The 24,458-nt window shown below is 33.7% G+C and overlaps 2 protein-coding genes and 1 pseudogene across 5 annotated transcripts; 1 reads left to right on the top strand and 2 right to left on the bottom strand.

Annotated features, from left to right (window-relative positions):
• Window positions 1–943: 943 nt before the first annotated feature.
• LOC143580698 (putative serine/threonine protein kinase IREH1) lies at window positions 944–11,442 on the bottom strand. Of its 2 annotated transcripts, XR_013143701.1 has the most exons (18): window positions 10,834–11,442; window positions 9,208–9,275; window positions 8,933–9,115; window positions 7,573–8,859; window positions 7,331–7,503; window positions 6,997–7,243; window positions 6,801–6,893; window positions 6,577–6,717; window positions 6,409–6,501; window positions 5,963–6,164; window positions 5,806–5,891; window positions 2,630–2,718; window positions 2,450–2,501; window positions 2,310–2,366; window positions 1,860–2,033; window positions 1,703–1,780; window positions 1,094–1,278; window positions 944–1,019 (listed from the first exon to the last, which is right to left on the bottom strand). XR_013143701.1 is itself a non-coding variant. In XM_077063654.1 (17 exons), the coding sequence occupies exons 1-17, from the start codon at window positions 11,405–11,407 to the stop codon at window positions 1,174–1,176; spliced, it is 3,702 nt and encodes a 1,233-aa protein (XP_076919769.1). In that variant the 5' UTR covers window positions 11,408–11,442; the 3' UTR covers window positions 1,029–1,173. The 2 variants fall into 2 exon arrangements, 1 of the variants encoding a protein (XP_076919769.1); XM_077063654.1 differs by lacking the exon at window positions 944–1,019 and having other exon boundaries at window positions 1,029–1,278.
• Window positions 11,443–14,640: 3,198 nt separating this feature from the next.
• On the top strand, window positions 14,641–16,859 carry LOC143580713 (uncharacterized; annotated as a pseudogene). Its single transcript, XR_013143704.1, has 2 exons — window positions 14,641–14,853; window positions 15,824–16,859. The product of XR_013143704.1 is annotated as an uncharacterized LOC143580713 (transcript).
• Window positions 16,860–17,942: 1,083 nt separating this feature from the next.
• Window positions 17,943–24,090, bottom strand: LOC143580697 (nuclear poly(A) polymerase 1-like). 2 transcript variants are annotated; one of them, XM_077063652.1, is made up of 13 exons: window positions 23,966–24,090; window positions 22,877–23,436; window positions 22,709–22,786; window positions 22,516–22,623; window positions 20,947–21,009; window positions 20,693–20,854; window positions 20,484–20,597; window positions 20,332–20,394; window positions 19,908–20,237; window positions 19,650–19,814; window positions 18,412–19,140; window positions 18,220–18,290; window positions 17,943–18,145 (listed from the first exon to the last, which is right to left on the bottom strand). In XM_077063652.1, the coding sequence occupies exons 2-13, from the start codon at window positions 22,991–22,993 to the stop codon at window positions 18,100–18,102; spliced, it is 2,046 nt and encodes a 681-aa protein (XP_076919767.1). In that variant the 5' UTR covers window positions 22,994–23,436; window positions 23,966–24,090; the 3' UTR covers window positions 17,943–18,099. The 2 variants fall into 2 exon arrangements, with proteins under 2 accessions (XP_076919767.1, XP_076919766.1); XM_077063651.1 differs by lacking the exon at window positions 23,966–24,090 and having other exon boundaries at window positions 22,877–23,470.
• Between the last annotated feature and the right edge of the window lie 368 nt (window positions 24,091–24,458).

Raw genomic sequence — 24,458 nt, 5'->3', positions numbered from 1 at the left:
CCCGTATCCGTGTCGTGCAAAATGTTCACATGTTGGCAAAGCTTAGTGAGGACCTAGGATGGCCGCACAGCACACCCTGTTTTTTTACGCATTAGTGTAAATTTACTCGTTTTAGCCAAAAATTTGAGTCTAGCCCCCCCCCCCCTCGTTTATGAATTTGTTACACAAGGGTTTTCTCTGTGCTACTTTCCTTTGATTTAGCCTAACTTTCTTGCTCAAAAGAATTAGTTTATAGTAATTAAAACACACAAAATCAAAGTGAATGAATCATTTTGGCCTCCACAGTTGACCCTACCAAAAAGATTTGGAATATGAAAGAGAGAAAAATAACATGTAACTGAATCAAGACGAAGAATCGTATTCTTCATTTGATATCAATTTCTAAAGTTTTTCTTATTTGATTTTACCTTTTTAAACTTCCTAACTTAAATTCGATCAACATTCCTTCCAAGTTCCGACACAAACTTACGAGAAGTCTCTCGTCAACAAAGTAATTGAATTAGCTTTGTTCTTATGATTTAGATTGTTTAAAACTTGCACGATTTAGTTATATACACAATATTTGTTGTATTCTGTTTAACTCGCGCATTCTAGGAGCAAATAAAATGGAAAGTAATTACTAAAATATGTACTAGTTTGTGAACTAAAATGCGTAGGCTTGTAACCGTTAAGTCCTAATCAAGTTCTAAGGTTTAACATACTAGTGTCATTTAGTCATTGATTTTGTAAACATGAAGCGTCCATCATGTAGAGTAACCAAGTTTTTTCACAGCTGTAAATTCATGCCCTTGGAACTTTTTCCTAACCACACAACCACTTCTGTTATAAATGTTAAATGACTAAATAAAAACACATGACAATTGCTTACTTTCAAGTAACATGACGAGTTATCTTGTGTGGTTGACTTTTATCATCCATGATATTTTTTTATGATAAATTTGTTACTGTAATAGCATAAACCTGCCACCTCAAAGCAGAACATGGATAGAAAGACAATCCATCTTCATGTATAGCTATTTCTACATCTGAAACACAAAATCATATCATCTCATCATCTGTTGAAACAGCCTAAAAGTTACTGAAAGAAAGACACATACATTTACAATGTATATATATATACAACCAACAGCATGCTGATGTTTAAAATCAGATCAGAGAACACAAACATCCATTTCAAAAAGGAGATCCCGACCCAGATCCGGATCCGTTTGTAGGCGGATCATCCTTCAAGCCTTTAGTCAGCAAATCATAGTTGATTAATGCAAGTTGTGATAGATTCTAAAGCAACCACAAGAAAGATATAATGTTAGTAATAATATTTTCATATTATTCCAGTTATATTTTTTTTATCATAACTATATTTATCACATAATTAGATATTAAATTACGTCAAATAAAGTTATAATATTTACTTAAATAATAGTCTCGTTTAGGTTTGCGAGCATTCAAATTGAGCTTCTGGTGAGCCGATCTAGAGTAAATTTCCAAGCTCACGCTCGGCCCGTTTGCTATATTAGTTAATTAATCATTTTACTTATATATACATAATTATGCTTATATATATATTAATAATTTTGATTTTAAAGATTTAACATGTATTAAATAGTAACTTTAATCATATACATATGAATATTTATTACTAAATCAGATATTAAATTATGTCAAACAGAAAATGAAATAATAGTAGTAATAATAATAATACCTTGAAGGAGAAATTGCTAAAAGAGTAGTTAACAGCATATCCTGAATCAAGTTCAGTAAGACCCCCAAACTCATCAGCCTGTCACTCAAAAAAAAAAGTCAAATAAGATTTAATCATCATTATTCATGTTTTATAAAATAGTTATAAAGCTACTGACCACTTCATCACGGTGATTGCTTATGCAGCTACTGGTACCACTCATGCTTCCATCATCACTAGAATTATCAGTTTCACTGGCTCCTGCGTATACCTGCTCTGAGTTATTCCACGTGTACCGACTTGTGAAATAACTGGTATCCAGTGCACTCTCTGATGAAGGAATGAACGCAGCCTGCCACAAATTAGTTACAACATCAGTTCCATATTAGAGGTGACAATTTCCGACATGACACGGATATAATCAGGTTTTGGGTTGTCATATCTAACCCAGGTAATAAACGGTCTTGTTTGGGTTGACCTGTATAATTAAATGAATAGTGCCAGGGTTGACATGTATAACATGCTTAATTAAACAGGTCGACCCGCTAACATATTTGACACGTTTAACATATCCACTTCTAATGTGGTGTGATTGTAAATATGAATCATAAACGAAAATCTTGGGCACCTTCTGTCTGGCAAGTGTATCCCAGTTAATATCTCTAAAGTATGGATGCTGCTTCACCTGAATATGTCAAATTAATAAACTTTCGTATCAAATTCAAATGTATACTACCGATGTTGATTTAAAAAAGGCATCAAATAAACCTCGGTTGCTCCTCTAGCTCCAAGTCTCTGGTTAGGATCTTCTGTCAATAATCTGCAAAATGATTACACAAGATTATTTCACAAATCATTAAACTCTTTCAAAGGAAATAAACTTTTAACAAAAGCGCAACATTAATAAACGTTTTATAGTATCGTAGTTGTTTAAGATGTTTCTCTTACTGATCAATGAGATCCTGAGCTTCATGGCTCATTTCTTCAGGCACTGCAGGCCAGGGTATGTTACGATTCAGAATGTTGTCAAATATCATCTGCAAAACATAAACAAAAAAGCCAAAAGCAAGAATAAATTAGATTACAACTGTGGGACATCCCCCTATATAATAAATGAAGATGTTTTGAGACACTTGTCTTCCTATCAAGGCTTTTGGACACTTGTCAGCTATACAATCAATTTGCTTAGGTGGCAGCCAAAGAGAAGGTTTGCTTCATTTCAGAATCCCGCCAAGTATTTTACCTCTCCATGGCGTTCAAATTTTGAATCTCATATCCTAACCCTAGATTCACTTTTTCATCAGGAGTATGTAGTTGTTACCTTTTTTTTCCTTTCTTATTAAAAATCTTATTAAGAATACCTCTGTCTTACACAACAATGATAACATCACACAGGTATGTCTAGATTTCTTCTCTCAATAGTTTTTTTGGTTGTGGTTGTGCATGAGAGATTCAGCTGATTCCTGGTTTTTTTGTTACCCAAAACAACATTTTTTTTGTTAGTTCTTTAGTTCTTGCAAATATTCTGTATCACTGATCCTCCTACGCTGATTCTGTCAAGCAAATTTTCATTCATATGAACATCTAAAAGGTATGTTCGTAATTACGTTTATTTAGTTATTTGATGTACTAAGTTAGGATTCTAGAAGCAAAATTGGGGGTTTTGGAATACTATTGTTGCGTTTCATGATGTACTAACAAGGGGATCATTAAAAACTTTGATTATTTGACATGATTATGGTGGTGTTAAATTAGGGTTCTTGAAGCTAAACTGGGGGGTTGTGAATTAATTCACCCCAAGTTTTATACTTGTGATGAAAGGGTTATAATAATTGTGAAGGAACCTTTACTCATGTAATAGTCCCTAAATTTATTTCGTTTTGTTTGACAGAATATTTTGTGAGCTTCTTATATTTGCATAACAGTTACCTATTTTAAGTAATTAAGTGAAGATATTATATAAATCATACGAACTTATGTAGGGTACTTAGGAATTGTCTAACTCATGGACCAATTCCTAAGTATGTTGGAAATTTGAGAACTCGACAAAATTTGTAAGTAATTCACATGAAAAAGAACAGGTCCATGTAGACACTAGACCCTAATACGAACACTTTCTCTCCATACAGTTGATGAATTCTACGAACAAGTAATTTGTGAAATATGACAAAGTTTATAAATTTGAATTAACTTATTAGCACATTTTTATGCAATACGACTAATTTATCGTTTTCGAAGCATGCTCTCTATGGATGTCATTTGGTATATATTTATTTTCATTTCCTGCCTAATAAGTTTAATATTCTTAAGTTTTAGGTTCAGTTGTGTGAGTTTGCATCTGGTTGCTACTTAAAAATGCATAAAGAGAAGATTTTTTGATCTGGTGCAATCTTTGTACTTGATATACGATCTTTTCTTCGGTTGGTCAATCAGTAATTTGTTGATTTTTTTTTTCTGCAGTGGTGATGGCAAATATTTAAGATCATTTCATGCAACTGTCTCTCCTACGACAAGCGCTTGAAGTTTTCATCGCTGTTATTTCTACCTCAACGCTTTTCCCTCATGACTAAGGATCTGAGGGCCCAATAATCTAGCGGGTAATGTCAATTCGTATTTATTCAATTAACTTTAAACAAACATTTACACAAACACTTAATCGGACAATTATTTGTGTTCATGTTCGTTTGTTTAGAAAATGAACATGAATGTTTTCATTTATGTTTGTTCATTAAAAATCTTTAATGAGCAATTCACAAACATAAATGAAAATATATGAAGATAATTGAAAAAAGATAAAACAAAAACAAAGATGAACGGACACAAATAAACAATTTTAAATGAACAAAAAACGAACTAAAACCAGCATAAATGAACATAAAAGAACGTTCACGAACATAAATGAATGAACGAAACATGTGTTCATGTTCCTTTAATTAATTAAATGAACACAAATTTTCTTTTCATGTTCATGCGTTCAAATGAAAGCATAAACACACTTCTTGCCGAATGGTTCACGAACAACTCCCTAAACGTTCGGTTCATTTACAGGCTTATCTGTGAAAGGTCTTTTGAATAAACAGCTGAAAATTAATATATATATATATAGGGGAGGGATATTTTGAGAACTTGACGCGTTTTAAGAACTTTAAGAACTTAATTTTGGACCACACATTTAATTAAATGAGTTCGAATATGTGGCTGAGATTAAATTTGATTAAAAAATAAATCAGGAGAGAGAACAAGTATTTTTGAAAATTACACAAGTTTAAACTTTAGTTATACATGTGTAAAAAGTCGATTCGGTGTGTAAAAAATTAGGGTAATTTTTTGTACATTACTTACACTTACGTATTACACATGTGTAAAATAAATTCAAAAAAAAAATTGTTACGCTGAGTTCTTAAAACTCAAAGCGGTTCTCCAAAGAACTCAATCCTATATATATATATATAGGAAATATGATGTTTAAATTTGGAACAACCATCAACCGTGCTTAACAGTGAAAACAAATTACTCAAAATGAAATTATCAACATATAGACAATTTGGTGATTAGAATAGATAAACAAAAGTCCAGAAATAATGTGAATAAAATGAATTTTCATGCCAGTCAAGGGTGCTTTGGGCATTATTGAAAATATGCAATATGGAGGTGTTTTGGTTATTTTTGACTTCATGGACAACTTTAACATTGTGTAGATCAAATTAAATTTTGCCAAAGGATGACTTTTTGGTCAGTTACTTTTATGGTCAAACTGACCAAAAAGTCAAAATCTGGTTGATATGAATTTGTGTTTGATTTCATAACATTTGATTTGAGTTGTATATTTCAATGGATGAACAATTGTAGCTTGAAGAGGGTGGTTCGAATGATGCTTATAATCTTGGGCTATGGAAATAACTACTCAAGTATGGGCTTAGTTACAAAGATATTAAAAATCGGCTTTTTTATAATCCAAGGCATGATGGATTTTTACTTGATTGGGTTCTTGGTTGTTTAGGATCTTAATGGCTATTTTTTTTGTAGATAATTTTTAGATTCAAAAAAAATGTATTAGAAACGAGCCGATAAATTTCATATGGGCTAGTACACTGTATATGAAAGAACAAAAACAAGAAAGTGACCTGAGGGTGTTCTGCATTAAATGGAGGAATGCCAACAATCAGCTCAAATAGTATTACACCAACAGACCACCAATCAGCCGATGTACCTATAAGATATTCGATTATATTTTCCACTCAATATGAACTTTCCAATATACTGAAAAGTTTGCGAACAAACCATGTCCGGTTCCCAGAAGAATCTCGGGTGCCAAATAATCAGGCGTGCCAACAGCAGACCGGTTTTTTCGTCTTTCTTCTTGACTACTAGATAATGACTGAGACTCATTATCTCCCAGTAGTGACGTACCACTCACTGCCGGACCAGACAAATCATCTGTACTGTTAATCAGACCAACTTTTGAAAGCCCAAAATCCGTTAACTGCTCAAACCACAAAATATTTTACAGGGTTAGCAATAAATATGACGTGGCAGCTGATGTATCAGTAACAATTTAACCATGTTGACTTTTTTCTACATTGGTGATATAGTGCAAAATGAAAACTGGTATTTGAGTAAATGCTTAAATCATAAATTTGATGTTATTTTCTGGCTAAAGCGGTTTACCAGTAATGCATTATTCCCACAATTTATTACAAAAAAGCAGCATTTTATAAGCTATATACCTTAATATGACCATCATGTGCAATCAATAAATTATCGGGTTTCAAATCACGGTGAACCACGCGTAGTGAATGCAGATATTCCAAAGCAAGCACCTGAACAAAAGATGACATCATTAATATAGTAACCACTGTATCAACATTCAAATTTCCACCAAAATATACACATACCACTTCTGCAATGTATATACGAGCAACATCTTCATCCAAACAGCCCAAGTTTCTTAATAGTGAATATAAATCACCTCCATTCAAGTATTCCATGACAAGATACAAATTCTCACGGCATGTAAACGAATAGAAGAAACGAACCTGAAACAATTGAAGCTCAAGTAAGAAGAAGAATATAGTTATATTTTAATGTAAGCAATATAATAGAAGCTAAACATCATTACCACAAAAGGATTGCGAACCGATATCAAGATATCACGCTCTGCTAATATACTTTCAACAGCATTCTTGCGGATCATGTCAGCCTTCTTAAGAACCTGAAAAAAAAAATCAAGATCAAACAAAAGAATGAAATAATAAATATTTTGAAGAAGACAGAGATAAACTTATGATTAGAATTAGAATAAGATGCAAAGTCACCTTTATAGCAAAAAGATCCCCTGTTGTTCTCTTTTTGGCCAAAAAGACACGACCAAAAGCTCCACGACTAATTGGTTTTATAATTTCAAAGTCATCAATCGAAGTGCGGTCCTTTCCTGAATGCATAGGGCTGGTTCTTAAGCTGCGCACAACATCATCGTCCAATGGTGCATCTTCATCAATAACAGTACTTGTGATATCAACCTTTTCATCATCAACCATCTCACAAAGCTGCAAATACTTCTCTCTGGCGGTAACAAATAACTCATAATGTTATCAAATGACGAACATAACAATGCAAGAGATTCAAAAAAATGTGTGAACCAAAACTAACCGAATAAGCTTCTCTATGCGTGCGCCAAAAGTCTCAACAGTCAAAGCATTAAATTTTCGGCGGTCAATGACAACCCTAAGGTCATCAAGACAACTCAACAGATAAGACAAAGACCGGTCATCGTCTAAAGGTGTATTTCCAGCACACCTGGCAATATCTGCCAGCTCATTCATCTACACAAATAAAAATAAACAGCATCAAGATATCAATTCCTTAAATTTTCATAATAAACAAAAAAGTACCTGTGGAAGATCATCATGTTCTGAATAAGCACCCTTTCCTGACAACAACAAGTCTATCTGACTAGTCCTAGGTGTCATCAAGGGTGACCTAGGAGTCATACTACCAGCTGATGACGTGGTCATTCCATGATCCGACTTGGGCCCGAAACGGGTCCTACACGACATTGACGGTAAACCTATAAGATCCTCCATTGAAACAGAATTATCAGCTTCTGGAAGCGAGTCAAGCATATCCTCTGAACCTCTTCGTGACCAATCACTAAGCTTTGGAGACACAATATCACACTCCTCATTAACACTCGAGTTTGACACTTTCGCGCCATCTGGGCTTCTAACATCCTTTTGTGCCATTAACTTCTCTAGGGTTTCAGCAACTCGAATAAGCCGCTCATCTACACGCAAACCCATTTGATCACATCGATCAGCAATCGCGCAGATTCTAGAATGATCTTCAACGTGTAATGTAGGCACCTCTTCTTCACAAATACGACATATTATCGAACTTTCATCTGTAATATTCGGTTGATCGCCCCACCCCCATGGAACCCGATGTTGATGCTTAAAAGGAGTGCTAGTTTGTGCATGTGAATCTTTTATGATTTCAGGTGGCTTTAAAGCAGTCAAATCCACATCTGAAACTATCTTATTATCGACCGCATGTTTTTCCACAACTTCCTCTTTTGGGCTTTTCCCACTTGGAGACGGGAATTTCTTCCAAGATGCCATTCGATCTCTTCCTGATGGCGAGTCTAAGTTTTTTGATGTTTCTAAAGAACTTGGAGTTATAATGTTTTCAGGTTTTACAATCTTTTCTTTCTTCAAATCCGGTCTGTGTTGTTCTTGACTGAAGAACTTTCTTGATGATGGTGGTTTAACACCACCAGTTGGAAGATGTTTACCTGCCGAATGCAGTGATTGGCGAAGTTGAAGAACGAGTTCATCTTCAGCTAACCCGGTTTCTTTGTGAAACTGTAACAACCGTGTACATCGAGTGAGTATGAAAAGCATACGCGTATGAAGTTGCTTTAGGATGCCCATTGGTAGCTCTTGACGTCTATCATCAAGATCTTGAACAATGCCTTCACATTGTAACCAAAACTCTCCGGGTGATGTCATCGCACACCTCTGAGCCAATACAAGTAAATCCTCCAGGTTTTCCTGCCATTGTGGTTGACTTTCTGCATTCTTTTCTAGAATTCCGAGCAAATCGCCAGCAAATATATGCAGATCAGCATCTACTTCTTCTTTTGCTTTATCAAATTTACCACGTATCATTGACAAAACCTCCTGCAAAGAATGATGTAGCAACAATGTATCCAACAGAGCAAAAGATATTAATATTAGATAGTGATGTGTTTACCTCTACGTTATTTAAACCACGAGGCTTCCAAAGTGGAAAAGGTCGTACGCCTTTTGAGTTCAACTCATGGGAAAAACTTTTAATGTCAGTTGGATCTCTCTTTCTAGGTACACTTGTAACCCGAAGTATAGCTTGAAAACGAGGTGATTCAGATTCCTTAGGGTTTTCACAATCATATGATGCCTAAAAAGACAAAAGTTGATGATTTAGTTACATACAGAGGGAGAAAGCATCTGCTAATAAAAAAAATAACTATAAAAGAAAATAGAAATTACCGTCAACTCTGGAGTACAAACTTCCGAACTCCTCAAATTTCCAGAGAATCCCCTTGTCTTCATGCGCCCTATTCAAGTAATTGCACAACTCAAAATATTTTACACTTGGATAAAATCTAAGCAGTTTTATCATATAAACAAAAAGTGAAAAAGGTTATAAATGTACACGTAGGTTGAATGAAAACTTTCAAGTGAACCACTTGAACTTACATCTGGTAAATGGATAAACCATGTTAACTCTGATCTCATACTTAATTTCTTTTGAATTTCTTAATAAAACAGTTACTACTCAAAAAGGGAAGTTTATTGGCTTATATCAAATAGAAAACATAAGGCAATAATTTTAAATAGATAAAGGTTGTAACTTCTAAATGTACAACAATAACATGTTATAAGAAACTTATCTGTTTAAAATTTTTGGCTTTAATTTGACAGAAAATAGCTGCTTATAATACTTTATAACAGTCTAATTTAACAACTCAACAGCTAATCTAACTTAGCAGCTGATTCATTAAGCAACACAAAACTAGATTCATGATCAAAACTAGGGAAAACTTAAGAACTCAAATTACATGGACTACAGCACACGGATCATCAAAAGGTCAAATCACAGACACATAGGCGCGCTTTATTAAACCTATGCTATAGCCTAAGCATAAGTCAAGTGATCCTGTTAATTTTGTCTTAAACTGACACAACTTCGAGAGTTTAAAATACTATTTCAGGTCTCATGAATATATATAATCAATATAGTACCAAAATAACATTTTATAAAAATCAAAGTTTCATATGTTTGCAGAATCTAAATGTTTATACATTATAAATAAAAAATAATTCTCCCATCATGATCACGAGTTTATATTAACAATACTTATCTACCGCAAAATGTGTAGGTGCTTGCAGATTGAACCCAGTGAATATTCATGATAAGTGTTTAAGAGCAGTCGATGTAAGATACTATTTGCGAAAACCACACACACATCAAAATGTCCTTCAGTTTTTTGAGTGTCCTAGTATTTTCTAAATACTTCTCACACTTATTTCATGATGGTTATGATTTATGTGGGTGCGAGGGTTTAAACTTGTAAGATAGATCATGATAACAATTTAAAATCATAAAAATGATGTAAACCACACATATATATGATAAATTATATTAACAAAAAAATGTAAAGATTTATGAAAAAATCTGTTACAAAAACGATACACGCAGCTTAAGGATGACATGCTTGCTTGAATCATAAATTGAAATCATAACAAACAAAGGGTTTAAGTAGATGAACTTGAAGAATGTTTTAATATAAGACGTAAAACTTGTCCTGTACTCCTGTAATTATGAGCCCTTATCTACATTGGTTTATTAACTACACTTTTAGCACTAAACAATTAATACTACGAACTTCCGCTAATAACAATACGTTTAGAAAAAATCGAAATATACTATTTATGGAAAATGAGTCAATTAGTGTCTTCTTTGAAATACTTGAGAAATGAGAATATGAACACTTAACATATCTAGGGTCTAAGATTTGAACTCCAGCAGCTAAAAGCTGTTGCTTAACTCTAGCATACATATACATATATAGTTACACCATTAAAAACGCATACTTTCGAAACGAACCATACCAGTTTCCGAAGAAGACTCTCCATTTCTAAGCGGCGAACGCCCAACAGGCGGCGGCGGTGTCTTCTCAACAGAAGCAGCAGGCATCTTCTTAACATCAGCAGCAGCCGCAAAGCTCGCCGTCTTCTTCGAACCACCTCCATCGCCACCCGCACCGCTTTTCGCCTTCGACAAATTACTCGCCCCAATGGATGACCCTTTACTATTATTACTGTTACTACCAAACCCTAAAAAACTCTCCTGGGGCAAGGGACCCGACCTAGTCTTAATCCGATTCAGCCCGAGGGACGCGGCGACAATCGGGTTGGTGTTAACTTGGGTTTTGGGACCCGGGTTCTTTCGGTTGGAAGCTGGGGATGAAGTTGAGGGTGAATTTGATGTGGGTTTTGAAAAGGAAGCATCTTTGAGTTGATTTTGACCGATCGGAGAGTCTTTGATTAGGGGTTTCTTATTACCGGATCTGATTGGAGAATTGGAGTTGGAATTGGAGCCGATGGATCTTGGACTGTCGGATGAGTCAGGGCTTGAAGTGCCTGATGATTTCTTGGAAGAGAAGAATCTGCCTTTGAAGACCATGGTATTGTATCATAATAATAATTATTATGATCTAGGGTTTGGGTTTGGGTTTGGGTTTGTTTGAAGAAGATCTGGTTATTATTAGTTCATTTGCTGCTGCTGCTGTTGCAGTTCAAGTTCATCTATCTATGGCTTTTATATGTATAATAATAATAATAAGTTTGGGTTTGAGGGTGTATCATTCCAAAGTTATTTTGAATTTGCTTCTCACTTCATTTGTAAAATATTGTGGTTTTTCACTTTTTTTGGTTTTAATATATTTATTACTGATTTTTATTTTATTCTAGTATTGCGGGATTTCTTTGTTTTAATATTTATATAAATTTTGGATTTAATTTTATTTATTGTAAGAAAATTAATAATATACTTATAATTTTAAGATTTGATAATGAAAGAGTTTCACAAATAAACAAGATGTTATAAATCGGTTTAAAAGCTATTTGGGCTTGTTGAGACCTATGACCCGCTTTTTTTTATTACTATAAAACTGTTTCTTAATTAGAAATAATATTTAAAAAAAAATTTTAATTTTTAGTATATCCCTATATTATAAGATTTTCATATTAAATGTTTGGTGAGCTTAATTTTTAATTTAATGAGATGTTATAACTCGTTTAAGGGTTATCTGAGTTTGGTGAAATTCATACCCATAAATTTGGGTCAAATGCACGAGAAACCCCTGTATACAAAATAAAGCAATTTGGTAGCTTAAGAGAATGTAAGGATGTTTCGTCTATATATATTTAAGAAATAATGTATAAATGTAACTTTTTGAAAAAATGAGGCATTTTGTTTTGAATTTTATATGAACAAAATAATCATAAGGTTTTTGTATTTATTATGTAAATAATAGGTTTAGAGACAAGAAAAGATGCAAGGAAAGATATGTACAATTAAGTGCTGTATTATTGAAATAAGACCAATTAGACATGTAAATAAGTCATGTGGCTAAACAATTAGGGTCTTATCTAGTATATACAGTCCAAGCAAGAGGTTTCAAAACGCGTAGAGTGTGGTGTAAATTAAAAGATACTTACGCAAGTTGTTTTTTCTATAAAGGTCACCAATATTAGTTATGTTAATGCAACTTGTGGAACTCTTCCTAACAAATTATATATATATATATATATTGGTTTTCAACAGTTTGATATGTTGATGTTGTAAATTATAGGGGTGTTCAAAACCGTCTGAATTCGAATCCGTGTTTGAAAATCCAAATCCGAATTCTTGAAAAATTCGGATATTCGAGTTTTCGGATTCGGATAGTGATTTTGAAAATTTTCGGATAGTTCGGATATCCGAACTATCTGAAATATTTTTTAAATTATTAAAGAATTATTTATAAACTTCGGATACTTTTTGGATATTTCGGATATTTTGGTTAATTTTCGGGGATTTCAGATACTTCAGATAATTTTTCGATATTTCGAATATCCGAAATATTTTTTAAACTAGTTCCTTAAATTTGTTTTATAATTGTTATTTTTATCGGATATTTTGGATATCCAGTTTACTATCAGAAAGGTCTAGATATTTGACTTTAAACACATAATACATAGGTTAATGGGCTACTAAATAACACGAACATTGTTAATAAAGATGACGTGGGGCTTTAGATAGAAGATATGATTCTTTGAAAAGAAAGCTATTAGGTCATAAATACATTGCAAAACATATAGGTCAACATAAGTTGTTGGCTATTTCCTTAAATATAAATTAAGTTAACCTAAACATGACATGTTAGTGCTTAGAAGATCAAGAAACAAGATTGATATAGAGTAAGACACAATGCCCCCATGTTTGTCGAACTCAAGTCTTGTGCGTGTATACAGTAGTAACTTATAAATAGTCAAAGGATAAATGTGAAGACCTTGATGAATAATGGCTCATATTGAAGTGATGTTCACGAGATCATGTACAAAGGTATGAACTTACTGAACAACACTGGCAACGTCATGACAAATGAATGTTAATATTACATGGGAACAAGAAACACTATGATGGAGAGTAGAGTAAACGCAAGTGCACCAATATGCAGTAATTCATATATTATTGTCATCAGGAGTGTTGCGATGATTATAGAAGAGCGTGTCGTTTTAAGAAAGAATGCCATAATCAAGTGACGCTTGAGAAAGAAACAAAGTGGTCATCGATCGAGTGACAAGAATAATATGAAAATAAAAAATTGTCATTGCCCGGCTATGCCAAACTCTGAAGATTGGATAACTATTAACAAAGAAATAAGAGCACCATATGAAATAACGAGAACAATATTATCGACATATAGATAAGAATTTACATATTCAAACAGGATTGAAGGTTGAGTTTGGGAGTTTGACATTGTTTACCTTCTATCCCATTGTTAGAAGATTCTGGAGGTGAAAAGTCTGAAGCTTGGAGGCTAGGATCGAAGCATTCGGTTTAGGAGCATGTCCGGGATTGAAGATTGGGAAGCTTGTTTACAATACATGGTTGTGTACTTTTTTTTATTATGTTCATGTCTTATTGGTTGTTTGTTTTCATTCTATACGCTATGATTAGCTAAAATTCTTTGTATCATCTAAGTTTAGATGATTTTTTATTGTGTGACTCGAATATTTGATTGGATGGATTATGAACATTTCTTGACTTTAGTAAAGTTTTAGTTACTACTCTTATAACGTGTATGACTGTCAATTGTGATTGAGTATGTATATTATTTGCGTGGTATTGATAACCTGAGTGTTGTTAGGACTATCTTTATGTTGTCCACTATGTGTTGCAATTCATGGCTTGAACTAGACTTGGTGATAAATGAATTGGAGGTTGTAATTGGATGATTAGATGAGCTACCGTAAGATTAAATCTAAGTAAAACGATTCCAAAATCTGTTAGAACATTTCCTAGGCTTTCTTTAACTATTTGTAGACTTATTAACGTAACTAGGTTAGAGCTCGTACTCCACACAAATAGAAAATATAATAAAAATTAAAAATTACGTGTTAAAAAAGATACGAGAAGACAGTGTGATATTGTGAATTATGAAAATATTAACAATTAAATATAATTTTGGTTTTATACTTGAAGATAAATCACATTTATATATGTTAAGTCAATAAATCAAACACAATTACCACTTTAGTGGAGTTGGTAAACACATTTGGATTGGTTTGACGTAACGTTTTTCATTTTGTAATTATTAAAAGTTAAAAAGAAAAGAGCAAAAGTAAAAGCAGCTGATTCCCATCAACTTTACTCGATTGTTTTTGATCCAAAAAATTACATAATTTTATGGTCCGAGAATTGAATAACGATGGAGGAGAAGGATGTTAATTATATTCTGGTGCCTTTTGGTTTAGCGATCATGATCGGGTACCATATATGGCTGGGTCATCAAACACCCCAGACAAACTGTTATGGGCCTCAATGCTGAGAGTCGTTATCAGTGGGTCTTCTCTATGATGGCTGTTAGTCTTCTTCTTCTTCTTTCTATTCTATTTCTTTAACTGGCTGGTTTACTATAGTTTGCAGTCAAAGTCTGGGATTCTTTGACCTATGATCCTTTGCTAGATTTTAGTTGAATTTTGACTTTCATAGTCAAAACATACTAAACTTGTTATTTGGGTTGTTTACTTTTCAGTCTAATTAGAATGGTCTTCACTTTTAGAAAGTAGGATTGCGCGTTAAACCCTTTGACTCAACTTATGGACCGAACTTAACTTATGGTTCGGTTTAGCCATTAGGATTTGCGTGCAATAGAAAAGGCGAAACAAACTGAATTTATAGATTTTGATCAGTTTTTTTTAAGTAGTTTATAAGAATTTAATAAATATGTAACTCGAATATTTTAGCTCAAGTGAATAATAATCAATTAGTTATTATTTAACGAAATGATTTAGGCCCAAATTCACTATTGTGGGCCTGTTTTTCTCTTTTTCCCCAAAATTTTCAAGCTCAAATGGCAAAACTGGAAAAACCGAAACCAAAAAGTTTTCAAGAATTGAAAAAACAAAGTTTTAGTTTTAGCCCAATGCAGACCGAAACCGAACCATGCACACACGTACCGTACTAGAAAGTCAGATTTCATTGTGATTAAGTAGATTGTAGGATTGGTTCTATTGTCTTGACTCTTGACATTAGAATGACAACTTTAAAAGTTGGTTTAGAGGTCTTGTTTCATTGAGTAGTTACAATTACATTTGAATGAAGCTTAAAGTAGGTAAATAAAAAAGTTGAAGTTAAAAATAGGCATAATAAGAAATTTTAAAGTTTTTGAAAAGCAAGGGTAAAATGGCAATTTATTTAATTTTCTTTAACGAATTGAGTATATTTGATATTTTACTACTTTGTAACGGCATATATGATACTTTTCAAGTTTATAGGGGCATATATGAATTATCAGTTGAAAATGAACTTTTCGCATGTTCTTGAATACAGGATCCACTAAAGAATGGTGTGTTAGCGGTCCAAACTATTCGCAACAACATAATGGCATCGACTCTTCTAGCCACAACCGCAATCACTCTAAGTTCAATACTAAGCGTTTTCGTGAGCAGCTCTTCAAACACGAACCACGCTTCACAATTGGTGTACGGAAACAAAACCCGATTCCTATCTTCAGTAAAATACTTTGCTATCCTGCTCTGTTTCCTTGTTGCATTTCTTTGCAACGTGCAATCAATCCGATACTATGCTCATGTTAGCTTCTTGGTCACGGTTCCTACATTTATAGACGGAAGAGAACCTAAAAATTATGTTGCTAGGAACTTGAACCGTGGAAGCTTGTTTTGGTCTATCGGGTTGAGAGCGTTTTACTTTTCGTTTCCACTGTTTTTGTGGATATTTGGACCGATACCCATGTTCGTGTGCTGCATTATCATGTCGTCCGTGCTTTATTTCTTGGATACAACTACTAGTTTTACTAGGAATTTCATAGTTATTCTATGAGAGAGAAGACCGAAGAAAACGAAAGCGAGGTTGTTTAAAATCGGTTTTTGTTAGTTTTGTAACATGTTGATGGAGTAGTATTGTAAATGTTTGTTATGCCTAGAAGTGTTATTGAATTAATAAATGTTATTGTACACACTTCATTCTTTCTTCTGTATGAAACCGTGTTGTTTGCCCGGTTGTTAGCAACTAAGTAGGGTTGGTTAATGGGTCACTCTACCTAAATCATCATTAATAATATGGGTTGTGATAACTTGAATGGATATTTATATCATCTAATCCATATAACACGTGATATTGTCGGTAATGTGCACGTACCGTCCCCAAAAATTATGGGCCCGGGGTGAGTTAAAGAAAGGGTAGTTAAAATATAAACTCAATCTCTCGTATATAACTAAAATAATTCGATAGCAATAAACAAGACAGAACTATAGTAACCAAATGATCTATTTTAAATAGTTATACAAATCGTGAAGCTTTTGTAGCATTTTTGGAAGCAAAGTTGTTGATTAACTCTTTATAATTCATACTCGCAAATACCAAGTTCTCAATTATGTGATAATAAGCCACTTACTAAAAAAGAGTCTCATATTAAACATAGAGAAAAGTTACTTTAAAAATTAAAAACGACACATCTAGGATTTAACTCAAAACCTTTGGATTTATAAACTAACGCAATTTCAACTACATAAGAGCGTCATTTTATAGGCTTTTGCTTTAACCAATATATATATATAAAATATAAACTTTTAAACAATTTTGGACACCCAGGGAGAGTGGGCCTTGTGCGATTACCCATCCACACATGGGTCAATCCGACCCTGATTATGTCTCAATCTCATCTCATGACTCAACGAGTTGTCTTGTTTCTTTTTTTTTTTTCTTTTTCTTTTTCTTTTTGACTTTTAGTTTTCATGATTTTATATGTTGGTTTTTTTTTATAGAAGTCACTATTAATAAATTAAGTTAAGTAACAGTCTCAAGTTGACTAGTAACTACCAATACCATTATACATGGAAATGAACTAATTAATAGAAATTAGTTTATGGGAGTTAATAAATTAGTTACTTGAACCAAATCAGCTTGAGTATTTGTACGAGTGACTTAGGTTCAGCTTGAACTCGGATTAAACATTTACACGAGTGAGTTTGGTTCAGCTTCAACAAGCCAGTAAGCTCAAGTCAAATCATCTTAAGTTTTTAATACGAGGTGAACAAGATGCGAGTCAAGAACTATGAAAACCATACACCTTGAGTGTAAAATAATGTTTAGATTTCTTGATCATGAAATAATATTCATATTCATGTCTGTGGGGTGGATAAATGAAACACTTATAGCACATTTAACTATAAAGATATCTAATATTTCGTTGAACTTTGAAGAATGAAAAAGTGTATAAACTGGATTTAGTTGATAAGGCAAGATCATCCCAAACCGAATGGAAATTATGTCTTGTTTTTGCGTGAATAACATAATATAAAACCAAATTAAGTAGAAAAAAGTGTTGATACACATCTCAACCAAAATGAAACAATGGTCCCATAATTCATTAGGTAAAAATTTATGTGGATTTTATTATCCCAAAAGATAGCACATAAAAAGAGTTACACATAAAGATCCGCAAAGTAACAAACACCACCAATCAACACACTGTGATACTGCAAGCCAAGTACTACAAGAGTTTATCATATCAACATTTTAGTGACCACTTGCACAAGTTGATACTAGTCTGGGCTAAGCAGGCTGAGTATTGTGTGTAGCATTTATTAACTACTGTTGCCAGTAGCCTTTGCCAATGAGGTAAAGTTAAACCTGTAAACAAGAACAATAAAACCAGTTTAAGCAAAAACATTAATTAATTATGTTTCCATTAAATATAAAACTACCTCATAATTGGCATTTTCTGTGCTGCAGCGGCATGCGTTGCCCTCGGCAGAGGCACAACAAGTTCGGGTGCCTATATACAAAGTTTAGAAATAAAAAGAAGGTTAAGTGTTACGAATTATAACGAACCGTGTAATGAAAACACATAACATTACTAACCTATGTAAATGTATATACTAATTATAAAAACTAACCTCAAGCTCTTCTAAGCTCTCATTCACAGAACTAGCTACTTCTTTAACAACTGAATACTCCATGTCATTTTCTTTTAGATACTTATTTTGAAAACTATCATCAAGTTCTTCTAGCTCCTCAACTTGTTGACCTAATTGACCACTGATATCTTCACTCTTTTGGTCCAAACTCTGATTTTTGACTCCCGATGTCCCCACTTGATCGTTGACATTAATACCCTCGGGATCAACAGTAGGCACGTCATTTTTCAACTGCTCGGGAGTGCTCAACTTGGTCAACTCGGTCAATTTAGTCAACTCGTCCTCCTCCTCTCGTTTGCGTTTCCTTGTATCATCATCACCCGGTCCATCAACAACATTAACATCAACTGAAGTTGCTGCATCCACACTGCTGGCAGCACTTGTGTCTGGAGCCCGCCTTTCTTCCACACTTGGTCGAGCGGGCCGCGCAGGTCGAACACCACCGGGAAAAACAAAAGCAGGAATGTCTCTACGCTTTATGTGAGTTACACTTATGCCCATTCCCGGCTTCCATGACACATATGAACCAACATTACCTTTAAATTCTTCAACTGTCGCCCGTATATCAAACTTCTTGGCTTCATTCACAGGCACGCCCTCTTTTCTTTGAAGACCTAAAAAGTAACTGCAGTGACATGGATTTAACTTGTCTGGAAAGTCACCTGGATGTGGGTGGCACAGAAGTAATTTGAAGGTGTCTCTTTCAATCTACATTCATAGGGGCATAAAAGTCAAAAGTTGAAAAGTTACGTATCTTTTCTCCATTTTTATTAAAAAAATAACTAATGTGCTATGATGACAAAATCTTCAAATACACGTTTTGGCAGGTATGCTTTTTTGACCATCTGTTTTTCAGTTAAAAACCTTTTACCAACCCATTTAAGAATTAAGATTGAACACAAACGAATCAAAAAAACACAGACATGAGCATGTTCATTCATTTAACTTTAACCGAACAAACGATTAAACATGAACAATTGAACAATCAACTGAGAATGTTTGTTCGTTTGTTAACTGTATAAGCAAACGGTTGATGAACTAACCTAACTGAACGCAGATGAACAAACATAGCTGAGCTAAGACTAATGTGAAAAACAATTTGTTGGGCTTAAAAGGTTAATAAAACTCAACTAACTTGTAATGAGCCAAAAGATTAAAAATGAATACACTAGCGAACGTACAATAACAAAACTTAAATAAAAGCTACAATGCATCACCTTCAATACAAGGTAGCGTATGCGGGATTCAACCCATCCTTTCCAATTCATCATATCTTCATCACACACTGCAACTATATCTATCTGAAGATAATTCTTGTATGCTTCAAAAAAACGATGTGGCTCAAACAATTCAAGCCAACTACCATTATTTAACACCATAGCCTACGGTTCAAACAAAATTATAAGTGACCACGCATAACAAACCAACTCAAAACAAAATCAAATGGTAATGAAAGTTTAGCTAAATATTATTACCTCACAAACATCATGACCCCTCTTAAACTCTTCAGTCATTATTCGTAAAGTACTTGATGACACGTTATAGCTGGAGTTCATGCTAGGATAAGCCGGAGTAATAATTGGCATTAAATGGTATTTATCTTTAGGGTTTTTTCTAGGATCCCAAATTTGCAACCCAAGTGATCCTTCCTCAATAGCACAGAGCATTACTGGATTTGGCCATCGCCACTGAGTGTAGACTCTAAAGAACCGAGAAACTAGCATATTTGGCAGTGCATTAGGGTACAGTTGGCAAATGCGAGCAACAAGCAAAGCCCAGTTTATGCCACCTAGAAATCCTGCAACCTGACCATCAAAATAGAGAAAATACCTCAAAACTACAAAATTATATTGTAACAATCAAACTTCAAACGTCAATTATCTGAAAATAATATCATACATTTGAATAAACGCCCCTTCGTTTGGCCCAAAACCTCATGCATCTTAGTGTTGTGCGGAAATTCTGCAAACCCAAAAAAACAATGAAATGAACGGATAGAACTAACAACTTGTATATATAATAACATAAAAAATGGAAACAACTCTGAAAACCTGAATATTAGGAACTAAAGACAGGATCTGATCAGTAACTCTGCATCCATTAAGACTGCGAACAGTTTTATCATCAGCGTTTTGCAGTATTGAGTCTTGAGAAATATCCAAATCCTGAAATATACAACTCATTAGCAGCCGACTTGTTAAACATAGGTGCTATTTCACCATCAAAGTTAACAAACAAATCTTATGTTTCATCCACTTACATCAGGTATAACCCAAAGTGAAAGTCTTGCATACAGAAGATCTATTGAAACCCCATTCAACTTAAATCTCATCACGGGGACATGAGCATCGGGTACAGGATGCAATTCTGTTACATCAGGCATCTCCAAAAGCATTCTTTTAAGTTCGCCAAAGAAATCCTCCTGTAAAAAATTAAACCATTAGTAAGTTGTGTTGACTATACATCAAGGTTAACAAATTTTACAAGATTAGTAAACCCTGGAGAAGATATTACATCTCGATCTGCATGCCTTGGTCCAACACAGAGTGTATCAATATCCGCACCAGGTCCATGCACCTATAATATACAGAATGTAGACAAGGTTGAGTTTCATTCAGATATATGGAAAACAAACACTGTATAAATACACTCAAAGAGCAATGATTAAGCAAAAGATACATTAAACAAGCAAAACCTAAAAGACTGCAACAAACTAAAAATCAAATAGAAGTATAACAAGAAAAAGAGCACGTGATAGAAAGGAGAAAAGTGCATGCCCGATGTAAGGTTATACCAAATAACCAAAGATAAACATCAAGCAATTATTCCTTTCTTTTAGTTATACATGAAATCCAAATGAGAATGCATGGCAATATAAAGACGTATGCTTTTGGCCATTGTATATACTTTTTGACTGATTCGACTACCCCAAACTATTGCAAATTCCGGCATAAAGAAAGAACATAAATTCTTGATCTGTTGATCAGGCCCAAAGATTTAAGTGAAATAACAAGACTTAATCAAAAAGTGAATGTCTCATAGTGTCATACATGTGGTCTACTCTGACATAATAAACATGGATTAATCTAAATCGAGTCTGAGTGAAAACCTTGGTGTTAAAAAAATACATGTTAGTGTTAATTGTTATGTCATTATTAATAACAATAACCCTAACTAATATACTCTCTTTAATAGTCGAGTGGAGGTTGGATAAAAACATTTAAGACTTAAACCCAACTAGAGAAAGAGGCGCAAATAAGTTTAATTCGGCAAAAGAAGAATCTAATAAACCTAAAACAACCATAGAACTCACAAAGATTTAAGCTGAAATAACAAACTTAATCAGAAGCTAAAATAACTTAAAAATATAGACTACTGATGAATAATCTAGATGAAGTAAAGAGAAGCGATGCATATGGGGTTTTGGCATCCTAAAACTAAAACAAAATGGAACTATGGAAAAGAAAGTAAGAAAGTTTGGCTAAAAAGAATTAAACCTTAACCAAGGAGAGGTTAAACAAGAAAAATCAGAAAAAAAAGGAACATAAAAAAAAACCAAATAGCAATATAAGAATTTAATGAAGTTAAAACAATCTATCGTATCATACAAATTTCAGTTAAAAATAAGAAAACCACTGGAAAGTAAACGACCTTAAAACTAGACAAGATGATGCAAATAGAGCTTTGGTAGCCCAAATTAAAACTACATGATAAGAAAATCTAGCTAAAAAGAATTAAATCTAAACAAAGAGGGATAACAACCAAAATCAGATAAATAAACACAAATAAACTAAATCAATAAAACAAGAATTTAATGAGCCTAAAATAACAAGAAAACTCACCTAGACTTAAGTTGAAAAGACTTAATCAGAAAATAAAGATGTCTTAAATATAGTCTAATGATGTAACATACAAAAATTAATCAGAATAAAATCTGAAAAGTGACAGATAAAAATCATCTATTACCAGTTTCATGTGCCACATACGCATATCAGAAAGGCTACAGCTAACAGCAGGTGTTATAAAGATCATGAGATGAACATTTAAACCATAAAACAAAACTACTGAGAATAATCCTCATACCCCAAGTCGATAGGATCCAAAGGTGAAAATTTTAGCATTCGCTTCCTGTACAAGCTGTTCGTTTAACCCCCTTGCACGGCTTACTTTTTTCACCCAAAGTTTTACAATCTGATCAATCAAACACGAGAGCAACAGTAAAGCATACAATGAAAACCACCAAGCCACAAAATTCAAACTGGAAATGTAATTCAACCTGATCAAGCCGCCCTAAAACCTCTTCCCTACGTATGGCCTCTTCATGACTCTCATATAGACCAGCTTCAGCCAAAAACTATGCAAAGTAAAGAAGTGGATGATTGAGTACTTGAAGTATCAAAAAACAACATGTCAATGATTCTTGAACGTGAAAAGAAAACACAACCTGTTCAAGTTCTTTGGTCTTGATTACATCAAACTCGGTTGGTCCACCCAAAGATATGGGCTCTGTGATGCCCAACCTTTGACCATTTTTCTGATTATTAAACCCTTGGCTACCCATATCTTGTAAAATGAAGATATTTCTCAAAAGAATTTGAGTCTGCTATTAACAAGATTACTGTGAAAAACTAAAAATTCTCCCCTAGTTTTGAACCCAAAACCCAGGTAATACACGAAATAAGAAAACAAATCACAAAACACCACAATATATCTTCCTTAATGTACAGTATGTCTCAGGCCATTATAAATTAGCCAGTGCTACAACACAAAAAGAACTCAAAAAGGAAAACACACAAAAAACCTAATTAAATTGCTCCTTTTATATTTATTGATGTAATATAGCTATTAAGAACAAACCCTAGCTCTATGAAATTGACCGAAACAAACAACTTCAGGTGATCAACAAAAGTGAATAGCAGCGTCCTTTTCGAGCAATCTTTTGTAACTCTTCAACATAACAATCGAACCACGATTCAATCGATAGATATCTTTTAATTCATTCACCTACAAAAAACCGGAAAATTGTATGAGATCGTTCCGAAAACAAGGGCAAATTTGAACAAAATACAAACGAAATAGTGATTACGTAACTGAGAATTCACAATTTTAACCTAATAGAAGAATGCTCAACTTTAACCAAAGAATATAATACACAAATTTAACCTACCCGGAGAATTAGTGAATTAAACCTAATCAGAGAATACACGAATTAAACTTAATCGGAGAATACAATAATTTAACCTACTCGAAGAATAGGTGAATTTAGCCTAATCGAATAATGCGCGAATTTAACATAATCAGAGAATACCGTACTTTAACCTAATTGAAACTTAGATAATTTTAACCTAATCGGATAATACACGATTTTAACCTACTCAGATAACACACAAATTTAATAACATAACCAGATAATAGGTAAATTTAACCTAATCAGTGAATACACGAATTTAACCTAAACAAAAAATAAGCGAATTTAACCTAATCAGAAACACAAGTTTAACCTAATCGGATAATACTGAGGCGGTGAAGGTACCTGCAATCGGCGAGAAGGATTCTGTATTACGATTTCTGAGTTCCGATGAGTTTGCGATGACGTCGGAGATTAACACCGACTTTGTATGTTTCCAGAATTCCACCACGGCAAATGCAGTGAACAATCCACAATGATAACCCAACATATCTTCCCTTCTTTTCTATCTTTTAGCCCCTAACTTCTCTTTTATTATATCTTTCGTCCCTAGGTTATGTTGATGACGTGTCACGTTATTTGTTGATGCGCTTGCGGAATATTGTAACGGGTAGGGCTGTCACTTTTAACCGAAACCCAATTTGAAAAAAACCCCGTACTCGAACCTTAACCAAAAAAACCAAACCCGAGAAAAGACTAACCTGAACTCGAACCCGAACCAAAGTAATTCGGGTTGATTTTCTGGTTTGATTTATAAGTTTCGGGTCAACTCGAATAAACTTTTAGTTTTGAAATTAAATATATTTTTAGGCACTAAAGTTATCAGAATCTGAACCTA

This window comes from Bidens hawaiensis, unplaced genomic scaffold, assembly GCF_021521415.1.
Source record: "Bidens hawaiensis isolate Kalapana, Puna unplaced genomic scaffold, B.hawaiensis_p1.1 tig00030549_1, whole genome shotgun sequence".
NCBI lineage: Eukaryota > Viridiplantae > Streptophyta > Magnoliopsida > Asterales > Asteraceae > Bidens > Bidens hawaiensis.
This window is presented reverse-complemented; position numbering and strand designations above follow the sequence as displayed.

Coding starts and splice junctions, on each gene's coding strand:
- LOC143580698 (XM_077063654.1), bottom strand. CDS start 11,407: ATGGTCTTCAAAGGCAGATTCTTCTCTTCCAAGAAATCATCAGGCACT. Junction 7,244..7,330: donor CGCATAGAGAAGCTTATTCG/GTTAGTTTTGGT, acceptor TGTTACCGCCAG/AGAGAAGTATTTGCAGCTTT. Junction 6,165..6,408: donor CACATGATGGTCATATTAAG/GTATATAGCTTA, acceptor TGGTTTGAGCAG/TTAACGGATTTTGGGCTTTC.
- LOC143580697 (XM_077063652.1), bottom strand. CDS start 22,993: ATGGGTAGCCAAGGGTTTAATAATCAGAAAAATGGTCAAAGGTTGGGC. Junction 19,815..19,907: donor GGGGTCATGATGTTTGTGAG/GTAATAATATTT, acceptor TTTGAACCGTAG/GCTATGGTGTTAAATAATGG. Junction 19,141..19,649: donor TACGCTACCTTGTATTGAAG/GTGATGCATTGT, acceptor CTATGAATGTAG/ATTGAAAGAGACACCTTCAA.